At 46.5% G+C, this 19,947-nt stretch overlaps 2 protein-coding genes across 5 annotated transcripts in view; one reads left to right on the forward strand and one right to left on the reverse strand.

Moving 5' to 3' along the window:
• ING5 (inhibitor of growth family member 5) overlaps positions 1-10,962 on the reverse strand; it is a 34,254-nt gene extending 23,292 nt beyond the window's left edge. Inside the window, exons 1-2 of one of the 2 annotated variants that reach the window (XM_067538991.1) lie at positions 10,897-10,962; positions 8,652-8,815 (exon numbers count right to left, since the gene is read on the reverse strand). In XM_067538991.1, coding sequence (XP_067395092.1) covers positions 8,652-8,739 — 88 coding nt within the window. In that variant the 5' untranslated portion in view covers positions 8,740-8,815; positions 10,897-10,962. Of the gene's footprint in view, positions 1-8,651; positions 8,954-10,896 lie in introns of those variants that run through there. The other variant, XM_067538990.1, reaches the window with a different exon arrangement.
• Positions 9,644-19,947, forward strand: DTYMK (deoxythymidylate kinase). 3 transcript variants are annotated; one of them, XM_067538993.1, is made up of 6 exons: positions 9,644-9,796; positions 10,694-10,802; positions 13,381-13,471; positions 17,268-17,465; positions 19,022-19,084; positions 19,296-19,947. In XM_067538993.1, the coding sequence occupies exons 1-6, from the start codon at positions 9,667-9,669 to the stop codon at positions 19,404-19,406; spliced, it is 702 nt and encodes a 233-aa protein (XP_067395094.1). In that variant the 5' UTR covers positions 9,644-9,666; the 3' UTR covers positions 19,407-19,947. The 3 variants fall into 3 exon arrangements, with proteins under 3 accessions (XP_067395094.1, XP_067395095.1, XP_067395096.1); XM_067538994.1 differs by lacking the exon at positions 19,022-19,084 and having other exon boundaries at positions 9,644-9,834; XM_067538995.1 differs by lacking the exon at positions 19,022-19,084.

Below are 19,947 nucleotides of genomic sequence, written 5' to 3' on the forward strand. Positions count from 1 at the left end.
ATTTGGCGACTCTGGTGGGACATCAGCTCGATTGATAAGTGCATTCCTTGCCGTCTTAAGGCCAGACCTGAACAGCTCCCTTAAAGCCGGCAGGAGAGTGGTTTTGCTCTCCGGGAGCCTTCGGTCTGCACCACAGAGGCATGTGTGGGATATTTGCGTACGTCGATAAGGAGACAGGCGGACAGACCCGGATCGTTCGGTAAGAAAAAAATCTCTGTTCTTGTTTGTTGTCTGTCTCTTTGTGTCTGATAGGCTTTTTCTCTAAGGAGATTCCAAAACGGGCACCCTAGCACCGTCCCTGACGGTGGCCATGTGTTGATCCAGATGGATCATTAACGCAGAAGTCCTGGGTGGCACAAGGTCATTTTGTGCACGGAATCTCCTCACCCCTTTCTATCTTGTTTGTTTGTTTAAGGACCGTCTCAGGTCCTTCCGTTTTATGGTCTCCCTGGATACTGGACACACAGACTGACCTATCTGCAGGCAGTCCAGCCGGTCTAAGGCCGGAAATGCTGTGTGGCGGAATTTATGTTTTCCATTCCCGCAAAGAGACCGTAACTCTATCCTGCTCTGTAACTTTTGTTCTGAAATGGTAAATTCCTCAGAGGTGTCTGGATAATTCCTCAGAGGTGTAGCCTCCTTTCTATTATAAAAGGAGGACTGGTAAAGGGGCGCCCACCCTTGGGGTATTAATAATGGGTCAGGGAAGATCCATTCCGAGTAGTAGCCCCTTGGGAAGACTTTTGGGTAACTGGGATAAACTGGAGAGTACTCATCACATTGGTATAACTAAAAAGAAATTAGTCAAATTCTGTCAAGTAGACTGGCCAGCCTACACTTCCAAAGATGGCAAATTGGCATGGCCCGTCTTGGGAAGTATAGAACCTTTAGTTTTAAAAAATGTACAGGACCGTCTGGAGGATAAGCACCCCAGGCAGATGGATTTTTGGTTTGTGTGGGCAGATGAACGAGATAGGGAACTCAAGCCTAGCAGGATAATGTCTATGAAATCGAAACCTGAAAAACCTCCTGCTTATTGTCCCCCTTCAGCCCCTAACCGAGAGGATGAGGAATGGCATCCCATATATCCCTCACTAGCAGGGCTGGGACAGCAGGGTGTAGCAGCAGCAGCAGAACCTGCCTCTCCAGAGCAAAAAGATTCAGGGGGAGAGGATTATAGAGGCATAGGGGATTCGGGGGACGAATCAGGCAGGGGACGCCCTACCTCTTTGTCACCCGTGGTCACCCGTGCTCGAGCACAGCATGCAAAGGTGACCTCTACCTCTGAAGCTGCAAAGCAGTGCCCTCTTTGGCAGTATCCGGTTCCCTCCCAGAATGGTATTTTCTATCCTTATTCACATGTGCCTTTTAATCCTCAAGACCTTCAAGTGTGGCAGGCACAGACCCCTAAATTTCGGGATGACCCAGAGGCAGTCCTTAGAAAAATCCAGACTATAATAGCCACTCATGACCCCACTTGGGTGGACATGACTCAATTATTGGACTGCCTCCTAAGTACAGCAGAAAAAATGCAAGTAATACACCAAGGAAATTTGTGGCAACAGGAGGACCAGCAAAACCGAACTGCCTGGCCGCTCCAGGATCCCCAATGGGCTATAAATGACAAAACAGATGACCGAAAAGCTTTAAAGCAGGCTAGAGAAACAGTGTTAGAGGGTTTAAGGAGGGCTGGGTGAAAAACTCAGGACTGGACAAAGGTCACAGCTATAGTCCAGGGAAAAACTGAAGATTATTATAGCTGCCTGTTAAAAACTATAGCGGCCCACGGGGGAGAATTTGATATAAAATTACCACAAAATCAAGGGATTCTTGTGTCTACCTTTGTGGGAGGGTGTGCGGCTGATATAAAAAAATCCATTACAAAATATCATTCTGATTGGAATACTAAAACAATGCAGCAACTTCTGGACTTGGCTGTCCATGCTTTTGATCGCCGTCCAGAAGCACAGAAAGCTGAAAAACTGAAATTAAAACAACAAGAGGCAAAATTTTTGGCAGCTGCCTTAACTTCCCATTTGGGACCGGGAGGTCGAGGGCGGAGAAAACCTCGCTCAGGATGGACCCCTCGACAACCAGGTGCTGGCCTGCAGGCAGGGGACACCTGTAATTACTGTAAGCAGACAGGACATTGGAAAAGAGAGTGTCCCGTCCGCCAAAGGGGACCCCCTCCAGCAAGGGGATCAGGTGGTCCCAATCATAAAGGGTGGCGGACCCCAGGACCATGGTACCCACCCCGGGATCAAGGACCAATTATGGGAAATCTGATGTGGGAATCAGAATAGGAATTTGGGGGGCTCTTCCACATGTTATACTTAGGGGAAGTAGAAACTTTTTCTTTTCAGTGTCCTACCCTATCTCCATATGTTCCAATAACGGTAGCTAGAAAAGTGTACCCGTGTTTAATAGATACTGGAGCAGATCTTTCTTCATTGAGTATGTCCCCTGAACAGGTAGGGTTACCTGTACAGGGCTCACAAAATATTATTGGGGTTACTGGGAGAGTTACTAAGGTTCCCCAAAGCCACCCGACCCATGTGTCCATTGGCCCTCTCTCAGAAGAGCATGCTTTCCTTTTGGTAGAAGGGGCTCCAGCCAGCTTACTGGGAAGAGACCTCCTCTGTAAATTACATGCCACCCTGGAATGTTCACCCAGAGGAATCGTCCTGAGGTTACCAGGGCCCCAAGCGGGTGCACTCCAATCAGTATTGGTATCAGCTTCACCAGTACAGTCTCTTCCTGAGGAATTGAAAGATCTTCCCACACCTTTGTGGGGATGGTCCTCCACTGAGGTGGGCTTGCTAAAATCTGCTGATCCTGTCCGGATTCGTGTGAAGCCGGGACCTGCGCCCTCCATCCCACAATATCCTCTGTCCCAGGAAGCTGAGGCTGGATTGCAACCTCTCATTGAGAGTTACGTCGCACAAGGTATTCTTGTTGAATGTACTTCACCCTGTAATACCCCTGTATTGCCAATAAGGAAACCTAAGTTAGACCCCAAAGGAAATCCTGTTTATCGCTTTGTTCAGGATTTAAGGGCAATAAACAGTTATGATACCTCGACACCCGGTTGTCCCAAATCCAGTTACTATCGTTACTTCCATCCCCATCACTGCTCGCTATTTCAGCGTCATAGACTTGTGTGCAGCCTTTTTTAGTATACCTGTGCACCCTGATTCCCAATATCTTTTTGCCTTTACTTGGAAAGGGCGTCAACTCCAATGGACATGCCTTCCCCAGGGCTATGTGGAAAGCCCCACCCTCTTTTCTCAAATACTTAGGAGAGATCTATCTACCATCATCCTGACCCCCGAGTCTGCTCTAATTCAATATGTGGATGATTTACTGGTAGCCTCTCCAACTTTAGAACAATGTCAACGAAGTACTAAAATCCTGTTGCAGGGACTGGCAGATAGGGGGCACAAGGTGTCTCCATCTAAGTTACAATACTGCCAAACCGAAGTTGAGTATTTGGGACATTTACTCAGCTATCAGAAGAGGAAGCTGTCCCCCAAGCGAATACAAAGTATCCAGGACTTGCCCAGGCCTCGAACTAAGTGACAGGTGCGCGCCTTACTGGGAATGGTAGGCTATTGTTGCCCTTGGATTCCGGGTCTGGGAGAACTAACCAAGCCTTTAGTCCATGCTACCTCCCAGAGCGAACCAGATGTTATCGTGTGGACTCCTGAAATGGAGACATCATTCCACAGAATTAAACATGCTCTGATGCAAGCACCAGCCCTGGGACTGCCAGACTACAGTAAGTCATTTACCTTATTTGTGCATGAAAATAAGGGCGTTGCATCAGGGGCAACCTCATACAGACCCTCAGGCATGGGCAACCTCATACAGACCGATAGCCTATTACTCGGTCCTCTTGGACCCAGTCGCCCATGCAGCTGTAACTTGTTTGCGATCAGTAGCGGCAGCTGCGATACTGGTGAGAAAAGCTCAAGAGCTAGTGCTGGGACACCCTTTAGTTGTTAAAGTACCACACGCAGTAGAAGCTTTACTGTTGCAACATAACACTCAGCATTTTTCCAACCAAAGACTCAACAGGTATGAGGCACTGCTCCTAACTGCAGATAACATCAGTATCCAGCGGTGCTCTACCCTAAACCCAGCCACCCTGTTGCCTCACCCGGAAGACAGAGAGCCTCACCATGATTGCTGCGCTCTGGTAGAATATCAGGAGAAACCCAGATCAGACCTCAGTGACTTGCCCCTACCGAATTCGGACTATGTGTTGTACACGGATGGGTCCGCCTACGTTTGAGACGGTATCAGGTACGCGGGTTATGCAGTGGTGTCTAGCGATTGGGTGTGGGAGGCAAAGCCCCCGCCCCCGGGAACCAGCGCTCAATCAGCGGAACTGGTTGCTCTCAAACAAGCTTGCAAATTAACCCAGAACGGCCGAGTCACTATCTATACAGACTCAAAGTATGCTTTTGGGGTGTGCCACGCAACCGGTCAGCTGTGGAAACAACGGGGTTTTCTGACCTCCACTGGCCAGCCTATTGCTAATGCCAAACAAGTCGCTGATCTCCTATCTGCGATTCACCTCCAAGCCGCCATTGCAGTGGTACATTGCCCCGGGCACTCTAAAGAAAACACGGAGGTAGCCCAAGGAAATGACCTAGCAGACAAGGCAGCAAAAGCGGCAGAACTACAACCCCAACCATCAGGATTTCAGGAGGTACAGGCTACATTCCCGCCTTTGCATGAAGTATACTCCTCAGTTCCCAAAGATGAATATAAAGAGTGGGAAAAAAGGTGGGAAGCACAGTGCACGGATGGGGTATGGAGGGTCCCAGATGGGTGACCCATTGCCCCACGCTACTTACTCCGCTCTCTAGCTCAGCAGGCACATCAGCACGGTCACTCCGGAAGGGAAGGAGTAGCCCAACAAGTCCTTGCTACCTGGTTTGCACCTGGGATTCATGTGGAAGCGGCACGAGTGGTCCAGACATGCCTGACGTGCCAAGCATTTAATAAATCTTCCACGTCGACCAAAGAAAAGGGCGGAAGACCGTGGACTTATCTCCCTTTCCAAAAATTACAAATAGACTACATAGACTTGCCGAAAGCCAATGGGTTCAAACATTGCCTGGTCATTGTAGACCAATTAACTGGATGGCCAGAGGCTTTCCCTGCCAGAAAAACTGATGCTGCCTCAGTAATCAAAGCATTGCTCCGAGAAATCATTCCCCGCTTTGGAATCCCTGAGGAAATTAACTCGGACTGCGGTTCACACTTCACTGAAAAAATTTTGGGGGAGGTGTATAAGGTTTTGGGTATCTCTGCTAAGTTCCATACTCCTTACCATCCCCAATCCTCAGGGCAGGTAGAAAGGACTAACCAAAGTTTAAAATCTCTTTTAGGAAAGACCTGCTCCGAGACTAAGGTAAAGTGGCCTGAGGCCCTTCCCTCGGTCTTTTTTGAACTGCGAGTTCGGCCCAGACAGCCTCTAGGATTCTCACCATACAAATTGTTGTTTTTACACCCACCATTGGTAACTCATCGTTGGGATAATCCGCATGTCAGTTTGCTGGGAGGGGATGATAAGTTAACGGAATATGTTATTTCTTTGCAGAAAACTCTCAACTATCTCCATAGACGTGCTGCCACAACTCAGGCAGTACCCTTAGATTGCAGTTTGCACCCCTATCGACCGGCGGACTGGGTATGGGTCAAACAGCATAAAAGAAAAAATTCTTTAACCCCGGCTTGGACTGGACCGTTTCAAGTACTGTTAACCACTCATTCCGCAGTGCACGTAGCAGGGAAGGACCGGTGGATACATCACACGCACGTGAAGCAGGCCTTTCAACCTAGTGGTGACCAAGGTTCCACCGCTAAAGAAACGGTTCCCCCTTTGTGCCTTAGAAGAAAGGACTTGTATAATTGGGCTGTAGTAGACAAATGATCGATGGGAGTGATATAGTAGTGATTGTCATTGGACTTATAATAATCCTTTCTGTGTTATGCTGCTGCTGGTGGAAGAATCATAAAAATAACAAAGTTCCAGGAGCAGCTATTATGTGTCCTTTTTAAAGCTCTGTTATTGCTGTTCTTATGTTACTCCTCTGTGGCTAGTCCAGCTTGGAATGGCAATATGCTCCTCAAGCTCACCCAGGAACTGGCGAAGGCTACTAGAAGTTCTAATTGTTGGATCTGTAGCCACTTCCCAATAGATGGAGAAAGGGGAATTCCTGTAGAAGGGATCCCTATCTATATTCAAAAGCAAACACCTACCCCTTGGATAGAAATTCATTTACATATAGAAGAAAAGGGAAAAGTTTGGGATAATAGAACAGGTTTAACCTGGAAAATATGGATCCCCAGGGATGTAAAGAAAACCCTCTGTGTTGCCAGGCACTATGACAATAACCACACTTACTTTGTTGGTAACACCACCGGGTGTAACTTCACCCAGTGGTTCAGTGGAATACAAGGAGGGTTGACGGACAGATCTTGGCCCATTCCCTATGGACGGGGATGGTACTGGCTTTGTGGGGGCACGGCCTATAAAGTGCTCCCGGCCAACTGGTGGGGGCTCTGCACCGTTGGCACAGTGATCCCCGAGGTGGTTGGCATCTATAACGCTACCCAGGTACAGAGATGGATGCGTGGCCCTCCACACCGTATAAAACGTGTCTATAATCCCCTCATAACCAGAGGTTCTGGATTTCACTCCTTTGCACGATCATTTCTCCCTTGGCTGGGGGTTAGTGAATTGCACTGCACTGGAAAGCTTTACCAGTAGTACTCGGGATGCCTTAACAGCATTACAAGAAGAAGTAACTCAGTTGTCAGGAGTAGTGGCTCAGAACCGTATTGCCCTTGACTATTTACTAGCAGCACAGGGGTGTGTGTGCGCTGTAGTAAACTCATCCTGCTGTACTTTTGTCAATCAACAAGCCAGGGTAGAAACTGACATTAACATTGTCCAACAGCAAGCTCTGTTGTTTCATAAGGTTACTTTAGATAACACATCTTCCAGCTTTGAAAAAGTCTGGCATTGGTTCACCTCTTGGTTGCCAGACCTATCCTGGCTGAAGTACCTGTTCTTTATTTTTTGTATGATAGTCATTATAGTTGTATTAGGTTGCTGCGGCCTACAGTGTTGTATGGGTGTGTACCAAACAGGGTCAGAACGTAGTTATCGTCCACGGCTATATTAATATGAACCGTGGCCGAAAGGGGGGACTGTAAAGGAAATTATGCATGTAGAAATCATTAGCTGGAAACATGAGAGTGGTGAACGATAAGAAAGGATATTATACATGAAAGTGTCATGAAGCTATAGGATAGGAATGTCCTTTGTAAGCAGAATTTAACAGAAAAAAAAAGAAAAGAAGGAACGTATATATGAAACTGCAGTGTAAGCAGAAATACTAGGGAGAAACAGGAGATGTGCACCATCTGGTTTTAATATCTAGGGGGGGCCCATTCCTTTAGGTAAAAGGTATATAAGCATGACTAAAAGAAACAGGAGGGGTTTGCAATCCTCTTATTGCAAGTCTTCAGCTGAATAAAGGATTCTTTTCCTATGAAACTGTTTGTGTCTGTCCAGCCGTTTCGTCTCAGCTGAAAGGGACCCTGACTTAATTATATGCATGTGAGTAAACAGGCTTTATTTGCTTAAACCTGTGGCTGTAATTCATGCATATATCCCTCACAATATTGACTTTTCAAAGGAGTAACAAACCTTAACATTCCTCTGATTATTCCATGTCAGGATTGGATATATCAGAACACACATTTCTGGGGAAATTTGGGACTGGGAAGAGCGTGGCATCACCTTACCAGTTGTTAACCAATGGTGGTGGAAGTCTGTTGCAAGCAGGCTCCCGGAGCCAAAGCATTGGACTAGGGGCTGTCCAACATGCAGACACAGAGCACATGCTTGTTGCTGACTGTGAGCACCTCAGGCAGAAAACTACAGTAGCAAACCTTAAAGGTACTTAAGGTTTTAGGGTAAGAGATGACAACACATCACTGGTCTGGACTGCACCCCACAACTTAACAAGTCCCCGCAGAGGCAGCCCCATTGGGAAGGAAAGGGGGGAGCTGGGGCAGCTCAGGGCATCACACAGGAGAGGATGTGAAGCTGAAGCAGGCAGGGGGAGTCCCCTGGGTGAGGGGAGGCTGAGGCAGGCTGGGGGGGTCAGCACCCTGGGGAGAGGAAACTGAGGCAGACAAAGTAGAACAAGTCAAGGGCAGCCCCCAGGAGCAAGGTGCACTAAGAGTCCCAGTTAGTTATAGTTACCCGCCCTCGCAGTCAGCGCACGTTAAACGTACAGATAGCACAGCCAGTCACGCGCCTCTCGTCGCGCAAGAGACGCTATTGATGACGCAGGCGAGACCCCGCCCTGTCGGGTAAGTGACGCAGTTGTAATTCCCGCAGCCCGAGCCAGCTAGCTGCAGACAGCGACAGCGCTCGCGCCAGGCGCCCCCGGGGCTGAGCAGCGTCACCACCTCTGCTCCGTTCCCCTCCCCCAGCCCAAGCGGCCCCTCCCGCCCCGCCGCGGGGGTCCTCCCGCTAGCGGCCCCCTCGGGCGCCAGCCCTGATACCCTCCTCCCACGCAGGCGATGGGGTGCCCCAATCCCCGCGGCGAGCCCGCACTCACTGTCCAGATAGTGTTCCAGGTACATGGCCGTCGCCATGTTGTGCCTCGCTCCCTGCCGCGCTGTTCCCCCCGTCGCTCGGGCCCGCATGACAAGGGCCGCAGCCCCGGCCTCATTCCATATTCAGGAGCTGCCGCCGCTGATTGGTCGCTCGGGACACCGCCAGCTGTATATCAATAAAAAGGCGGGGCAATGACACAGCCGCCACCACAAAAGGGGGAAGGGACAGGTGTCACCCAGAGCCGGGGACGTGGTCCCGGCATGCGCGTGCCACTCGCCTCCCCTCACGCAGACACACCTCCCCATCATTCCGCCCCTGGGGCACTGACAGCCTCTCCCTTCCCTACCCCACACCCAGCCTGGAGCAGTGACAGCCTCTCCCACACACCACCCCCAACCCGGACAGTGACAGCCTCTCTCTCCCCCCTCACTCACCCAGCCTGTAGTGACAGCCTCTCCCTCCCCCCCCCCCACACACCCAGCCTGTAGTGACAGCCTCTCCTCCCACACACACACCCCAACGTGTAGTGACAGCCTCTCTCTCGCCTCCTCACTCACCCTCGCAGCCCGTACAGAGACAGCCTCTCCCCCCCCCACACACCCAGCCTGTACAGTGACAGCCTCTCCCTTCCCATCCACCCACATCCAGACTGGGGCAATGACAGATTCTTACCCCCCACCCCCCCACACACACCCTCCAGTCTGGGGCAGTGACACCCCCGAGCGCAAGCCAGCGCCCCGCCTCCCAGGCGCGGGCGGGCCCACACAGCCCCGCTCCCATAGCTGGGCTAGGGCCTAAGGGCAGCGAGCGGAGCTTCGCTCCTGTTCCGCCCCACCCGACCCGCCTGGCGGACTCGGGAATTCGCGGTGGCCTCTGCCGCCCAGACTGTCCCCGCGCGTCTCTATGGTTCGCAGGAAGCGGACGCGCTGCTGCTTCCTTCCTTCCTTCCTTCGCGCGCCTGTCTCGCGGGCCGGGCCGCGAGCGGTAGTAGGTTGGGTGTGGTGGCGCGCGCCGCCATGGCATGCCGGCGCGGGGCGCTAGTGGTGCTGGAGGGGGTGGACCGGACCGGGAAGAGCACTCAGGGCCGGAAGCTGGTGGAGGCTCTGTGGGCAGCTGGGCACCCGGCCGAGCTCCTTCGATTCCCGGGTGCGGGGGAACTTGGGCTGCCCGGCCTCGCTCTCGGGGTGTGCGAGGCGGCGTACCTAGCCGTCCCCTGCCCCTGCGCGGCCCCCAAGCCCCGTGACATGGAGGCACCGTTACCCCCCGGCCGTCACATGGGCGGGGGAGGGCCAAGCAGGGCGCGCGGCTAACCACAGGAACGGCGTAGGAGCTAGCAACGTTAACCCCACTGACATAGGGTGGGGGGCAGCCCCATTTACTCACTGACAAGGCATGAGGGGACCAAAGGGGTGCACACCAAGGGCTGGTGATTGCACTGGCTTTCCAGTTAGCGTTTCCCAAAATTTGACAGCCAGGCTTCCCTCCAGAAAAATAAAACCAATGAGGACGTGCCCTTAAATGTAAGAGTCTTCTGTGCCCAGTCTCACCCTTGGCTAGTCTTTTGCTTTGCCCCAGGGCATGCCCCCCACACTTGGAGAGAGACTAGTGACAACTTGGGGGGGAATGTAACACTAATACCTGTAGCTGCATTCTGAGCTTGTGTTGCATGGTTTCTTAACTGTCACAGTGCACCCTCTGTGGTGGGAATGTCTTGCCACACTAGAAAGGGCAAGATGCATGGCTTTTCTGTCATTTTTTCCTCCATTTAGTGCATTTACTCCTCTCTGCCACTTTTGTTTTCACTCTGCCCTGGAGATTGCGGTTGTGCTTCCCTATGTGTAGCAATTTTCAAAAATTGAACAGTTGGATTTTCAGAGTAGCAGCATCTATGCCCGAGCCTGACTGGTTTTAGTCTTGGGTTTAAAATATTTGTATGTGTTCCATGCAGTTTGTACATGGAGTAAATCTTAAATCATATTGCACAGTTACTGAAGCAAGAGATGGCATAACTCACACAGATGTTTTCGTACCTTTTTTTTCCAGACAGAACAACAGAAATTGGGCGACTAATTAGCTCCTACTTGGAGAACAAGAGCAATTTGGAGGACCACACAGTGCATCTGCTTTTCTCTGCTAACCGCTGGGAACGAGTGTAAGTATTATTCTTTTGAGTTTTAAAGTAAAGTGAACAGATTTGAATCCAGAGGTTTTAGGAGACTCCATCACACAGTGGGTTAACATGTTACCTTGTAATCTCCTGAAAAAGCTCAGCTCAGGTATAGGTGAAAGTGAACTAGTAGTCTCCTCCTCCTACCACTTCTCTGTTGCCTGGAACAGAATTAAGAAAGCCTCAGGTTAGGATTGAAGTTTACTGAAGCATCTGCTAACATCATTTTGAATTAGGCTAGAATGAAAAGTTCATCACTTTGAGTGCTAAATTTATTCATGCTAAGAGTAAAGACACAGATTTTATGCTTTTCCTGATGTTGTAGCTGAAGGCACAGTGACTGATGCAGAGCTTTTCTCCAGCTCTCAATTTGCCATACCAACAAGCCTGGTTTAGATTTCTCACACAAGTATTCTTAATCTTGGGTTCACATGGTTTCTTGATTTGTAGTTTATCTACTGCAGGGATAACCTACTTGTGTTTTGACCAGAACATCTGTTCTGAATCCTTGGTCTAGTCTATTAACCTTTTGGGGAGGCAGGGGCCAGCCTCTGGTTTGGGGAAATATTTCTTCTATGTTACCAGGTCTGTTGTTGAATTTCCTCTGCCTTTTCTTAATTAGAGGGAGCAGCAACAATCACAGGGTGGATTGAACTGAGAGAGGAGCATTGAGTGAGTAAATCTGACTTTGTGGCAGCCACAGAGAACCCCAGCTTCTCCCAGTGGAGTTCGGCATAAGTGGCTTGGTTAGATGGAGCTAGGGCATGGACTGTTTTTTCATAGAATTAAAAAATGACATATCCCTTCTAAATTATGCATTATACTACTGTCCTGAATGATGATAACATTCAAAGTACTTGGTTAACAACATTCAACATGATTCTGACCAGTTCCTAAGACTTCTGATTGAGTCGTATTCCCTGAACTTTAATCAAGGGAAATTGTGATAAAACTTCTAAGTGACTTACAAGGGATGGAAGTGGCCCATGGACAGCTTTTTACTTCAACATTGGATATAAGAAGAAAATGTAAGAACTGCTCATTTGTGAGAGGTTCAGCTCTCTACCACCTAACAAATGCTGTTGCAAGCTTATGACCTGATGCTGAGCCTCTCTCATTAGAACTTCAGTGAGAGTAACAGATGCTTAACACCTCTCTGGAACAAACTCCCCCAGGCTAAAACTTCCAAACTTGGGTGCCTACCTTTGCACTGAATTAAGGCTCTAAGGCTGCAATGAGCTCTATGCAGGCAGATACTGCTTCTGTGCATGCATGGGGTCCACCAGTGGAGAGCTTATTGCAGGATCTGGGTCTAAGGGGCCTGATTTTCTCATGTGCTGGACGCTCCTTAACTCATCTTAAAGTTAATGTGGTATGAGAAGTCTCAGCATCAGCCCTATATCTGCTTCCTGGCATCATAAAGTGAAACATTCTTAGTCCGTGCTCTCACATGGATCCAATTGCAGAATTGGGGCTTTAGAATGCAGTCTCATTAAATCTCTCGCTGCCAAGATGCTCTTAAAGAACTGGTGTTCTTCATTTCTCAAGTTAAGTTTCAGCAGTTATGCTTTATAAGGAAGTATGCACTACACCATTTATTACAGAAACTTAGGACGGCATCCTTGAGAGTGGGTACTGCCTTTAATACGATCTATTGACAGTCCAACCTGGATACTGCTCCTTTCATGCAACAAATGGTAGAATAATGTAGGGTTTTAGCCAAACTAGACTTTTACAAGTTTAATTGTTTACATTTGTAAAAAATAGTGGTGTTAGTTGAAAATCTATGAAATAGAAAAAGTGGTTTTCACTTTTTAAAAACTACATTTTCCAAAGATTTCTCTGATCCTGCTGAGGTTGGTGGTAGCTCATTCTTATCTAGTGCCAAGGAGATTGGAAACATGCCTGAATTCCCATCGTGGAAGATGAGTGAGTCTTAACACATTGTCCACTTTGGGAGAAGTCCAAGTGGTTTCTTGCCCAATAGACACATAGTCCTGAATTGTATATGCCACACCAAATAGAAAAATTGAAGTAAACCACTCGTTTGGCCCCAATTCTGTGGATTCTTTCAGCTTGGCTGATACTTTGTCCATAGATCATTTAACTGTATTGCCATGCAGGAGACTTGGGGTTTGTGGCTCTGGAACTTGCTTTTTTATGCTGGGAGGTTATTTGCTCAGCCCCTAAGAAAGAGCAATATGAAAGTAGTACTGTTTCAAGCAGCAGCAACCACAGCAAGCACCCTTCTCGCTAAGGAGCAGCATTGTCTGTCTCTGAAAAGAGTCCCATCCACTCTTTCTTGGTTAGAAGGATAGTGATGCAACAAGGTTGGGAAGATTCTTGCTCATTGAGAGAGACTGTGGGTGACAGCTTAAAAACAAAAATCACAGCCTCAGCTGACAAAGTACTTTAGCACCTACAGTTGCTAAAGATCACTATAGCAAAATGCATCAACAAATTAGAGAGAGCCCACCTGCTGCATCCTCTGTGGGGAATTTTTTAAATTTATGCCAGGGTACAATGGAGTGTAACATGTCTTTTCTTTTTTGTTGTTGTTCAGGCCGTTGATTAAAGAGAAGTTAAATCAAGGTATCACTCTAGTAGTGGACAGATACGCCTTTTCCGGGGTGGCTTTCACAAGTGCCAAAGAGGTGAGTGAGTGAACAGCAAAGCAGTGCCTGCGTCTCATTGGGAGGGCATTCTGCATGGTGCTGAAATTGACTTGTGATGCCCAGGGTCCCTGTGGAGGTGAGCAATATGAAGCCTGGAAGTTCATTGCTTAGTGTGCTGACCACTGTATAAGAGAAAGGTGAAAAGACCAATCGGGTTGAAATCAAGGAAGAAGAGGTTCAGCCTAGATATCAGGACAGATCCTTCCCTGCAATGAGTGACATGCAGAATAACTTGTCAGATAAAGCATATTTGACCCAGATTTACGAAACAGGTTCTTGACCTTGGCATCAAGGGTCAAGCCTAAATAAATGGTTTGATTTTCTAAGCATCTAACAGCTCAGAAATCAGTACGGATACAGTGTTATACAAACCTGGGATACGGTGATTATGTAGGGACATAGTTGAGAATCTCCATCAAAGGTCAGCAGTTTAAAACACTCGGTGGCTGTTGAGAGTAGTGGCCTTATCTGACTTTTGGTACTTACTACTCACATCACCTGGTTCATTCAAGACCCCCATCTGCTCTGCTAGCCCAGAGAAGCTGGAGGCTATTTAAGAATTTGCCCCTAGCCCTGGAATTTTCAAAGAGATTAATGGAAGGATTTATAATTGTAAATAAAGATTGGCAAAAGCTTTGTAGGTTTGGCAAGTTGGCTTTCTACCATCTTTAGCGACTCATAGACTTTAAGGCCAGAAGGGACCATTGTAATAATCTAGTCTGACCCTTCTGCACATCACAGACCACAGAACTTCACCTACCTATTCCTGTAATGGAACCATAACATCTGGCTGAGGTACTGAAGTTCTCAAATCATGATTTAAAGATTTCAAGTTACAGAGAATCCACCATTTACTCTAGTTTATACCTGCAAATGACCTGAGCCCCGTGCTGGTGAAGAAAGTGAAAAATCCCTACAGTCTCTGTCAATCTGACCTGGGGGAAAATTCTTTCCTGACCTTAAATATGGCAATCAGTCAGGAGTGCTCAAACTTTTTTTCCCGGGACTCCCTTTGAAAATATTTCAGGCTGTGATGACCCGACCCCTCCCCCCCATGCTATGCCACCCTTACTTCTATGCTGCTGCTGGGGTTGGTGCTGCCTTCAGAGCACCCAATCAGCAGCTGCTGCTTTCCAGCCACCCAGCTCTGAAGGGCTCTGGCTGTCAGCCGTGCACGGGGCTGATAGTTGCAGCCGCAGCATGTGTAGGGGCTGACAGCTCATGACACCCCCACCCCACCTTGTAAGGGCTCCCGACCCCCAGTTTGAGAACCCCTTAGTTAGACCCTGAGCATATGGATATAGACCCATCATTCAGACTTTGGGAAAGAATTCACTGTAGTAACTCAGAGCCCTCCCCATCTCCAGTGACCCATCTCCAGCCGTGGGAGATATTTGCTACCAGCAGTTGCAGATCAGCTACATACCATTGTAGGCATCCTCCTCATAACACTCCCTACATAAACGTATCAAGTTCAGTCTTGACACCAGTTAGGTTTTTTGCCCCCACTGCTCCCCTTGGAAGGCTGTTCCAGAACTTTACTCCTCTGATGGTTAGAAACCTTCCTCTAATTTCAAGCCTAAGCTTGTTGATGGCCAATTTATATCTACGTGTTCTTGTGCCAACATTGGCCTTTAATTTAAATAAATACCAGGGAGGGAGGAGTTAGCCTCCTGAGGGATTTATAGAGAGCAATCAGCTTTTGTTTGGTTAGGCTAAACAAGCCAAGTTCCTTGAGTCTCTCTTGTAAGGTAAGTTTTCCATTCCTTTGATCACTCTAGTATCCCTTCTCGGCACCTGTTCCAGTTTGAATTATCTTTCTTAAACATGGGAGACCAGAATCGCACATAGTATTCTAGATGATGTCTCACCAGTGTCTCGTATAATGATAATAACACTTCCCTATCTCTACTGGAAATACCTTGCCTGATGCGTTTTAGGATTGCATTAGGTTTTTTCACAGCCACATTACATTGGCAGATCATAGTCATCCTTTGATCAACCAATAGACCCAGATCTTTCTCATCTTCCTGTCACTTCCAACTGATACATCCCCAGCTAACAGCAAAAATTCTTGTTTGTTCCTCAGTGCATGACTTTGCACTACTAAATTTCATCCCATTTCTATTACTCCTGTTTTCAGGGTCAGCCAAATCTTTTTATAGGATAGGTCCTAATCTATATTGGCACTACATTTCAACTTTGTGTCATTTGGAAATTTTGTTAGTACATTCCCACTTTTGTGCCAAGGTCATGAATTAAAATGTTAAATGAGATTGGTCCCAGAACCAATCCCTGAGGAACTCCATTAGGAACTCCCTCTGACCATTCATCTCTCAGTATGACACGTTGTAGTCTCACCTTTAATCTAGTTCCTTACCCACCTTTTGATTCTTGTATTAATCCCCATCTTCTCATTACTATATTAGCAAAGATGGTCTAAAAGATATTCTCTGGCTAGATCAGTGAACATGGCAAGCTATGAATTTTCTGATGTTGTCTGCCCAGGCATAAAAATACTGTTTTGGTAAAGAATGTGCTTTCATGCAAAAGTAGCTTTTTGTTGGATAGAACTGCCTGGGTCTTTTTAATGTCAAATGTCATTTGAAAAAGTGACTCAACATTTAAATGTCAATGATCTCATTTGCCGAGATGCTGAGTCCCTGCCGTTCATGTTGACTTCAGTGGGAACTACAAGTGCACAGCACTTCGGAGGCCATAAGTTTTTGTGTATGGCCATGTCTATACTTACGGTGGCAAATTCGCTGCCACCAGATTGATCTTTCTGGATCGATTGAGCGGTCAGTGTAGACCTGCTCAATCGATCAGGAAGTCAACGCTGGTAAACCACCCCCTCAAGTAGCGTAGTGCTGCGTCAACGGGTGCAGCGCAGTGTAGACAGCGCACAGAAGGGAAGCAGCGCAGTCGATTTAGTTTGCGTAACTCCCGTTGACTGCCGCCGAATCTCCAGGTAAGTATAGACCAGGGCTATGTCTTTTCTAGTACCTATACTTGGGTTATCCTCAGATGGTGTAAATTGGCATGGAGTTATATTGATTCACAGCAGCTGAGAATCTGGTGCACTGGTTAGTGTATGAGAGTAAAGAGTTAAAAGATGGACAAGTGGTCAGGCCTAAGCTACAGGGAATGGGGTCAAGGCATGGGCAAACCTTGTTTCTGCTAATTGGTGTGAGTTCTAGTTAGTCTGTTATCTCTCTTCTTTTCCTCCCTTCCTGGCCATCTGCACAGCGGATGAGACTATTGCCACTCCTACACAAGGCCTTTGGTGGGAAGAAAGCATTATCTTCCTTCCCCCCCTGGCATGCCTTTACTTCAAAGAATGTTAGGGTAAAATTAATAGGTTTTAAGGTGATGTGCCTGCCCTCTGTATGGTAATCTTGTAAACAACAAACGGGTGGGTATAATTGTGTTCATTATGTAGTTAATATTCATTTTATAGGTGTCAATGTAACCAAACAAGGGTCTGTGGGGAGTTGCTGAAAATGGATACATTTACATAGTTATGGATAAAAGAATTATGAAGTAATCCCCTCATTGCTCACTCGCGGCGGCAAAGTTGAACAAGCGAGCAATAAAGGATTCCGTCTCCCCAATCCGCCCCAGAAATAACCTGTTGGGTTATTTCTATCAGTTAGTAGTATTTCTCTTCAGTGGCTGTTAGTTTTCCTGCTGGTCTCTTCTTGATTTGCTTTTCTCGTTTTCATTGATTTGTTTCTTCCACCTCCAATTTATTTCTCCTTCTCACTTTGGATAGAACTTCTCCTTGGATTGGTGCAAACAGCCTGATGTAGGGCTTCCAAAGCCAGATTTGATCCTATTTCTTCAGTTGAGCACATCGGAGGCAGCAAAACGAGAGAACTTTGGAAACGAACGTTATGAGAACAGCTCCTTCCAGGAGAAAGTTCTACAGCACTACCACCATCTGATGAAGGACAAGACTTTAAACTGGAAGGTAAGGAGGTAACTTCCCAGAAAGGCTGTAGATGAGCCAATGAACTAAAACTAAGCTTCTCAAGATTTAATCCTTTGGAGCCTCTTCAAGGAAAAATTGCTCTATTATGTAAAGGGTTTTCTAATCCTTAACGGTGAAGACAAAACTGTTAAAATGTAGCGCAGTCAACAACAGAGCAATCTTCTGATACAGTCAGGAGACAGGAAATGCAATTCACCATTTGAATGACTGCAACAATGGGCTATCAAGCTTGATATAAAACTAGGTCAACAGTTATCACTTTTGCATACATTAAATGACTGTTAATTAACCAAATTTTTAAAAATACAGAATTTATGTACATCTGCCTTGAAAACCTAAGTTCTCATTCATGTGGATGGTGACCTGCATTTTCTTGGACTGGATCTACTTGTCAGCTGGAGTTCATCTCAGTTATCAACAAAATGTTGATAAGCGCTGAACAAAGACTGAAATAGTGACAAGTGTTTCTAAAATGGTTTTGAAAATCCCTGTCTGTATAGTCATATAAACTCAATATTTAAGCTGTTAAAGGAGTTACTGTGATCACTGAATAGAATAATATCAAACACTCAGCTCTTCACAGTCAATCTGTAGATTTAAAACCAGGTTGAATACTTTCAAATAATAAACACACTGGGGAAATAGCAATCTATTTGTGAATGAGGCTGGATAAACTATTGCGAATTGTTCATTCAGCTAGAGTGAAAACCCATCTTGTTAACCATGGATTTAGTGATCTGAGAATCCTTTACCTGCCAGTTTCCAGCCATACCATTGTGTGTTCCAGTATTAGGTCATTTAAAAGAAACAAAATCTGCATCTTTTATAACAGTTCATCAAGTGCTAACTTCATTCTGCTCATTGTCTAAGTAATTTAAAGCCATGGAAATGAGTGTTGGCCTTACCAATTACCATGGATTTTAGCAATGAATGAGCAGCAACTTGAGTGAAAAGGCATTAGATTGTCTTTTAAAACTCCACTGTTTTGCTCCAAACCGTAGAAAACCCCCTATAATTTCCTGGCTTAATGCTGGTTTGGAATGTCTCAATTTAACAAACTAACACATTGGAGCTTAACTTTGACAGTAGGTTTCTTTTATTTGACCACCCTCCTGTTTAACTGTGATTTCTGTAAAAATAAAGGCCTAACAGAGTCTCTTGCAACAGGGGTGGTGCATTGGAAGATGGGCTAAGATAGACTAGTCCTTCCCAGTTTCTCTAGCTGTAGAATGTTTTGATAGCCTCACTTAGACGGCACTATACAAGAGCAGCATATTATCTCAGTTGAACTCAGCTGTTCACGTTTCAGAAAACAGCTGGACAGTACATATCCCCAGGAAGGGCAAAACTTTTGCACATGCAGTGAAGGATTAACATCTTGTCCAAATAAATCAAATTCGTCTCTTCTCAGAGATTCTGTTAGTGCCAGGGCTGTATAACACCTTAGGTCCAATGCCCAATAGCCTCTGTCACTAACAAATCCTCTTCATTAATAACTGTTTGTATTTTCCCTTATCCCACCCCACGCTGGTTAGGTCTTCTTCCCTGCATTCAATTTCTGTCTCTTCCAGTTCCAGGACAGGAATGGTGCACAAGAGGTAAAATCAACATTCTTCACTATTCTCTTGATTTGGAATAGAGATAGCTGATGTAAAAGGTTTAATGTAGTGGGGGAAGAATGGAAATAAGTCCAAGATAGTCATTGGCTCCCCTTTCTAAACATTTCACTGTCTTATTTTTTCCTTCAATGAAGGAGCATTACATACTGAGAGAAATGTTTTAAATGCAGTGCTTTTATTTTGGATACAGACGATTGATGCTTCGAAGAGCATTGAAGAGTTGCATAATGAAATAAAGTCTTTCACTGAGGAGGCCATGAAAGAGGTACAGGATAAACCCATAGGAGAACTCTGGAAATAGAACTGGGCTGACTCCACTCTCCCCTGCAGCATATTCTGCTCTAGATCTGATTGAAGGGGAACTGGCATCTCTCAGATCTTCCTCAGACAGACTACTTCACCTTCTAATAGCTGCAGTTTAGCTCACCGAGCATGGTTTTTATGACCAAATATGTTTTGGAGACCTTTGATTTTATCTGACTCTTCTGTCAATTGGATTTTGCAAGCCATCTTCCTGATGTATTTATAAATGCAGACTTGTTTGTAAATCTTCCCGAAATTCAGATAGGAGATATTGGAGCAATGACAAAATGCATAAAGCAAGTAATTGTAAATGGAGCTGTTGGTTCATTACCAATACGAGTTATGGTAGTGCGTCTTGAGGGGGGGGCGATAGCATTGTGAACCAAGAGGGGCTTTTCCTACAATTCTGTTTATAGAGAATTGTCATCTTCCAGAAACTCATTCCTATGGGACTCCCCTTCCCATAATGTATTATTTAGCATATTTATGCAAACTCTGATTCATGGAAGTCTTGCTAATAAATTAGTGTTTTTTCCTTA

Source organism: Emydura macquarii, unplaced genomic scaffold (genome assembly GCF_026122565.2).
Source record: "Emydura macquarii macquarii isolate MOO-44397 ecotype Brisbane River unplaced genomic scaffold, CSIRO-AGI_Emac_v2 contig_499, whole genome shotgun sequence".
Lineage (NCBI taxonomy): Eukaryota > Metazoa > Chordata > Testudines > Chelidae > Emydura > Emydura macquarii.